Here is a 7,133-nt window from a genome sequence, read left to right on the forward strand (position 1 = left end):
GACCTGTTGCCGTGCCGACCCTGCGACACTGTGTTCATCTTCTACATGAGGGCGGGCCAGAAGACCAGCCAGGAGGTCAGTACCCAGCTGTCAATAGAGTGAGGTCATCAAGATGCGCCTAGTGAGGTCATCAAGATGCGCCTCGCTGTAGCCTTAGTTCCTAAGGGTTTCCTTGATCTCGAGCTGTCTCATGTGTCTTCGTGTCACTCTAACATTTCATTGTGTTTATTTAGACAGGGCAGTCCACTCAGCAACTAATGGCACTGTTTTCCATGAACATGAGATGCATAAAGACTTCCTGTATATACTATCCTATATTCCCCAAAAATACTTTTTAAGTGAGAAGTTATGGCTTGTCAAAAGACAAACTACTGTCAAAAGACAACTACTGTACTTCAAACAACATTTTCACCACTGGGCATGTTGCTAAGGATTCAAGGCTTCTCTCAAACAGCGTCATTCCTACTTATGGGTCCTGAGGAAGCTTTCTTTCATCACCCGCCTCTTCTCAATGTTCTCATGTTTCTCAACCCCCTCTTCCCCCCCCCTCTCCATCTCAGATCCTGAGGAACGTGGAGTCGGCATCCCACGTCCAGCAGAACTTCCTGGAGTTCCTGTTGTCCCTGGGCTGGCCCGTGGAGGTGGGACAACACCCTGGGTGGACGGGCTCCATCTACACCAGCTGGTCCATCAACAACTGTAGCAGCAACAACAACAACAACAACAGCAGCAACAACAGCAACGGCACAGAACACAGTCCACAAGGTCAGAGGCCTGAGATCAAGTCAATGGTTTATTGTATGTAGATTACTTTCTACCAGCATGTTAGCTGTACCGTGTACCTGTACCGTGTTAGCATGTTAGCGTGTGTACCGTGTTAGCATGTTAGCACCTGTACCGTGTTAGCACCTGTACCGTGTTAGCATGTTAGCGCCTGTACCGTGTTAGCATGTTAGCGCGTGTACTGTGTTAGCATGCTAGCACCAGTACCGTGTTAGCATGTTAGCGCCTAGAGGGTGAGACCTGTAGTCTCTGTAGCTGTCACCTGACCTCACTGTGTCCTTTGCCCCCCCCCCCTCCCCGACAGAGGAGCCGTTTACGCTGGGAGACACGGGCGGCGGCGTGTTCAACGGCGAGAAGAGGGTCCTGTACTACGCCGACGCCCTGACAGAGATCGCCTTCGTAGTGCCCTCCCTCACAGACTCCTCAGGTCAGTCCCCCCCCCCCTCTCTCTCAGACACCTCAGGTCAGCCTCTCCTCTGTCAGCCCTTCTCTCTCTCAGACTCCTCCCTGCTCTCTCCTCTCCACGTCACCCCCACACCCCGTCCATCAATCAATCTTCACCCGAGGATAATTGTTTGCGTCAAGTGTCAAGACAGCAGTCACAAAGTGCTTCACAGTACATTTGGTAGTATACAGCAAGTAAACAGCCAACAAATAAAATCTAATTCATAAAATGTAAACAAGCACTTCACAAAAGCAATGAAACGAATGATCAAATCAATGAATGATAAAATGATCAAATCAATACAGATATCAGAAGTAAAAAGAGAAAACAGCTTATGTCTGGTGCGTTCCTCCCAGCCGAGTCGTCGGAGAACAGTTTCCCCACGGGGGACTCAGACTCTCAGATGGACCTGTTCCCCAGTAGCCTGCTGAAGCAGTCCAACCTCACCCTGGAGCTCTTCCCCAACCACTCGGACAACGTGGCCCCCCCTGCACAGAGGGTGAGTTAGTGTGTGTGTGTGTGTGTGTGTGTGTGTGTGTGTGTGTGTGTGTGTGTGTGTGCGGCTGTTGTTGTGATGTTTGATCCTATGTAATGATATGTGGTACTGTGATGTGATGTGATGTGTGGTGCTGTGATGTGATGTGTGGTACTGTGATGTGATGTGATGTGTGGTACTGTGATGTGTGGTACTGTGATGTTATGTGATGTGTGGTACTGTGATGTGATGTGATGTGTGGTGATGTGATGTCAGTGTTTCCCCTACAATAACGGAACCCCCCCCGCCTCCCCAAGAAAGAGGAATTATTACAGACGTAGACCCCAAACATCTGACAAGCAGGCTAAACAAAATTTACGCACCCAAACCGAATCTGGCAAGTGACAAGCCCATGGGCTCGTTGGTAACATTAGTCTGCCAGTAGTCTCGCATAGCCAGACCTATCTCCACACTTCGTTTCGCACTGTGCAGCTGGAGAATAATACAGATTTTGCGCGAGTGTGTGTGTGCGCGCGACGCGAGAGAGTTTTTGCAGGGTGAGATGTCTGCAGATGGAAAGTAAGCAAGTTGAAACGTTAGCAAATATACTTGCCGAGTGTTCTGACAGAGAAAGTTGGTTAAGATTGGTCGTTATTATTTTGACTAGAAAGTGTCTGACTATAGTTCCACTGCTAGAATTGGGCTTTATGGTAATACCATAATGGCATATTTACAGTACATGGACAGTGGATTGAAGCATTGGAAATGTCCGTTTTTTTTATAGTTGGACATAATATTTACGAGAGAGTAAACTCAAAATGACTATCTGACTGCATTGCCCACAGCAATCCAATATTCAATTATAATTATGTTATAAATTGATATGGATAAATGTATAGCTGTTATTAGATTACAAATACTCTGGTTGTTATGTTTGCCTTTTGGTTGACAGCAAAAGAGGGAGAGAGGAGGATAGAGAGGGAGAGAAGGAGAGAGAGCAGGATGGTGTCGGCACACCAGAGAGAGAGACAGCAAGAACCAGGTGAGAAAGTGGACAGGTAGTCAAGACCACATAAGTAGCCTTAGGAACCGATGGTTCTCGAGCCTAATGGCCCATAGGGCAGGAGCCTATCTCCTGTTTCCGTAGCGTGAGGCGGCTTAAGGTACAAGTACACCCCCTGGACATGACGCTGGTATGTCGCAGCGTCTCACCCCCTGGGGGTGGGGGGGGGGGGGGGTGTCCATGCCATGCCACGGTCCATGCCACCCCCCCAAGGCAGCAAACCTAGGGGAAACACTGGATGTGATGTGTGGTACTGTGATGTGTGGTACTGTGATGTGATGTGATGTATGGTACTGTGATGTGATGTATGGTCCTGTGATGTGACGTGTGGTCCTGTGATGTGACGTGTGGTCCTGTGATGTGATGTGATGTGTGGTGATGTGTGGTACTGTGTGGTACTGTGTGGTGATGTCATGTGACGTGGTGCTGTGCTCTCCAGAGCCCTACGGTGAAGAGTAAGAAGATGTCTGCTGGTAGAACCATCCCTCCCATGGGCCCTGAGACCAAGGTCCTGGTGGTCTGGGTGGAGCGCTACGACGACATCGAGAACTTCCCCCTCTCAGACCTCCTGCTAGAGGCGAGCACTGGGGTCGAGACCACCCTCAACAGTAGCGCCTCTGGAAGGTAACACACACACACACACATACACACACACACAGTAACAGTAAAACACACAGCTTCAGGAATCAATTGTTGTTATTATTGTTAATGCCATGGAAATACTTCTGTAAACCATAACCATCACTGTGGATTCCTGTCCTTCTTTCCTTTGATTCTCTCTCTCTCTCTGCCTTTTATTCTCTCCCTCCCCTTTCTGTCTCCCTCTCCCTCCCTCTCCCTCCCTCCCTTCCAGAACCATGTTGTCAGAGAAGGACGTCCAGGTGGTCTTCATCCACCCTCTTAGGACGGGCTTGTTCCGTGTCCGTCTCCACGGCGCCATGGGCAAGTTCAGCATGGTGGTCCCCCTAGTGGACGGTATGGTGGTCAGCAGGAGGTCGCTAGGTAAGAGAGACTCACACACACACAGAGAGAGACACACACACACACACACAGACACAGAGAGACACAGAGAGACACACAGAGAGACACACAGAGAGACACACAGAGAGACACACAGAGAGACACACAGAGAGACACACAGACACAGAGAGACACAGACACAGACACACACACACACACACACACACAGAGAGACACACAGACACACAGAGCGACAGTGACCGTGTGTCTCCCTCCCCCCCTGTCCCCTCCTCCCCCTCCCCCCTCCTCCAGGCTTCCTGGTGAGACAGACGGTGATCAACGCCTGCAGGAGGAAGAGGCTGGAGAGCGACTCCTACAACCCGCCTCACGTACGGCGGAAACAGAAGATCGCAGAGGTGGTCAACCGCTACCGCAACAAGCAGCTGGAGCCCGAGTTCTACACCTCGCTGTTCCAGGAGGTCAGAGAGACCACCCTCCACCCCTGACCCCACAACCTTTAACCTTTCAACCCCCCCACCCTCACACCTCAGCTCCCAACACAGAGAGAGACTTGACACAAGGACTGCAGAGATTCTATATATTTATTTTTAAAAACCTGTTCTTTTTTCTTTTTTTTCTTTTTCTCCATTCCTTTCGTTATTTATATATCAGCACTTGGCGGCCATGTTGTGGTGCCGAACGACAGATAGAGTTTTTGCTATACGGCAGCCATCTTTGTTCCTCTGCCACACTTCCCGTCAACCTGCAGCTTTACTGTGTCTGTGTGGACATGTAGAGCAGAGCAGCCTTGTAGGCCTCTCTTCTCTGGGCCAGGGGCTGGGGAAAGCACCGTAACAGCAAGGACAGGAGAGAGTCTACCCGCTCACAACACCTGGCTCAAATACATTCATGTCAACTACTTGAGCTGCACTTGATTTCGTTTGCCTAAATACCAGTGCTATAGTCCCTAACCCTAAATACCAGTGGTATAGTCCCAAAAGTGTTAAATTAAGTGTACCTCCAGTACGTTTGACAGGTATGTGTTTACTGTGTGTGTTTGACTCGAGACGAGTGACATGTGAACTCGTGACACGTTCTTGTTGTGGTTGTTGTTACCACTCAAAATGGCTTCCAGTGTTTGGCTGTGACGAGCTTCCACGGCGACACCCCTGTGGTTTTATAGATTGTTCTTTTTCTACGAGACGCATCATTCACGTTACCCCATCCCCATCATTCACGTTACCCCGTCCCCATCATTCATGTTACCCCATCCCCATCATTCATGTTACCCCATCCCCATCATTCACGTTACCCCATCCCCATCATTCACGTTACCCCGTCCCCATCATTCATGTTACCCCATCCCCATCCTTCACGTTACCCCGTCCCCATCATTCACGTTACCCCGTCCCCATCATTCATGTTACCCCATCCCCATCATTCATGTTACCCCATCCCCATCCCAGCGTAGACCTTAGAACGCATCATTCACGTCACCCCATCATTCACGTCACCCCATCATTCATGTTACCCCATCCCAGCGTAGACCTTAGAAAGCATCATTCACATTACCCCATCCCCATCGTTCATGTTACCCCATCATTCATGTTACCCCATCCCCAGGCCAGCATAGACCTTAAAACGCATTGGCCAATACATCGCTAGTGTGGCCGTTGTTGTTGTTATGGCCTGGAACAAAAAAAAGAAGAATCAAAACGACTGAGTCTGACTCTCGCTCAAGTTCAATACTACAGAAATATCTCCAGTTAATGAAACACAATTGACATGACTCCCCCTGTCATCCTCATCATTAACGATCATACACCAGGGAGGTTGGTGGAAGGTAGACATCAGAGGACGGGGCTCTTTGTAATGCATGGAATGGAATGAGGAGAATGCTGTCAAATACCATTCCTCATTCCATTGCACGCATCACAATGAGCCCGTGCTCCGATTTCTCCCTCCACTCTCATACAGTATATGTATATGAAGTATATGAATATGACCTGTTCACTTTGGTTCTGGTCCTCGCATCCTATCGAGAGGCTCTCTCTCTCTCTTTCTTCCCTCATTCATACTTGTGATATTTAGTGAGAGGTGTGGCGATTTAGGCTTTTTAGTTTTTATTTGAATCTCAGGTAGTTTGAACCTTGTTGTTTTCTATGCATTGGCATCTGGTTGTGTCCTCAATGCACTCCGACCTACTGACCTCAGTTCTAGGCATTATTCACTGTTTTGTGCTTTTTCTCTCTACGTTCTAAAAAACATGGCATTTCATGCTTACCAAAACCGTGGCATTTCACCCTCACCAAAACCCATGGCATTTCACCCTCACCCCAGGTGAACATTCTAGTCCTTTGTTCCCCTTCCTGAGGTGATAGCTGTTACTTATAAGAATGTTTTTTGATATTTTTTATTTCAGTTTCTTGCCATATCAGTTATGTTATAATATAATAAACGGTTTGAATTTTTTAGAGGTGATATTAATCAATTCCGCCATTTTTAGACCTTCCAGTGATTTTTTTTCAGCCTAAAACCAAATCCAGATGGGTAGGCCCGAGTCCCAGGTGTGTGATGACAGAGGTTACTGTATTGTTCATCTGTACCACCAGTTAGTGTCTTCATGTTTGCTTCACTTTATTCCACACAAACAGCTAACGGCTAACCAAGGGCTGCAACTCAGTGGTGTGTAACTGAGTACCTGTATGTTTCTGTTCATGGGTCGGGTGGGTCAACCAGAGAGAGCAGTAGCAGAGTGACTGGTAACTCTCTCTGGTGTGTTTGCGACTACACCCTTGATGTTCACACATGTTTCATGTAAGTTCACGTATGTGTTGCTGGATCTGTCTGACACTGATCATTTTTTATATAAACATGTTTTTTGATAATATGAGAATAATGCTGAATTCTCTTTTTGCATGATATCTGCTGTTGTGATCCACCCCACGAGACGATGTGAGATTCATTTGGTTTTCTGGAAATAACATTTCCTCCACTGACTTTGTTTTTGATTCCGTTATGTTGGTTCCTTATTTTCTTTGTCTTTCATGTTGTTGTTTTCGTCGAATTATTCCTATTCTTGACTGTTAAAGGATGAAACCTACTAAAGACTGACACATTGAAACCATTATTACTGTATCTGGAGTAATAACACTGTCATGTTGAGAACTGCTTACCGGGGGATTGACTCTCAGTGTCACCCGCCAGTTGTGTTTTCTCATTGTGTTCTCATGAGGTTCGAGAGGAAAATGAAAAATAACTCTTTTTTTATGAAGTTGAAATGTCAATTTAGGCATGTCTTTTGGTGTCAAATTCCAATGTTTTTTAAATTCCGAAATGTCCTTCTGCTAGTGCTGTAGCATATTATGTCCTCGTTGAGATTTACAACTTGTCAAAGGAGTAAAGTA

General features: G+C 47.3%; 1 protein-coding gene across 1 annotated transcript in view; it reads left to right on the top strand.

Moving 5' to 3' along the window:
• The window catches only part of ralgapb (Ral GTPase activating protein non-catalytic subunit beta), a gene marked incomplete at its 5' end in the record, with an annotated part of 33,767 nt that extends 29,532 nt beyond the window's left edge, over positions 1–4,235 (top strand). The window contains 7 exon segments of the mRNA XM_080545620.1: positions 1–75; positions 561–756; positions 1,088–1,210; positions 1,585–1,727; positions 3,206–3,390; positions 3,620–3,768; positions 4,039–4,235. The exon segment at positions 1–75 is cut by the window's left edge and continues 84 nt beyond it. Coding sequence (XP_080401746.1) covers positions 1–75; positions 561–756; positions 1,088–1,210; positions 1,585–1,727; positions 3,206–3,390; positions 3,620–3,768; positions 4,039–4,232 — 1,065 coding nt within the window. The 3' untranslated portion in view covers positions 4,233–4,235.
• Between the last annotated feature and the right edge of the window lie 2,898 nt (positions 4,236–7,133).

The sequence above is a fragment of the Nansenia antarctica genome, assembly GCF_963989245.1.
Source record: "Nansenia antarctica genome assembly, chromosome: 15".
NCBI classification, from domain to species: Eukaryota; Metazoa; Chordata; class Actinopteri; order Argentiniformes; family Microstomatidae; genus Nansenia; species Nansenia antarctica.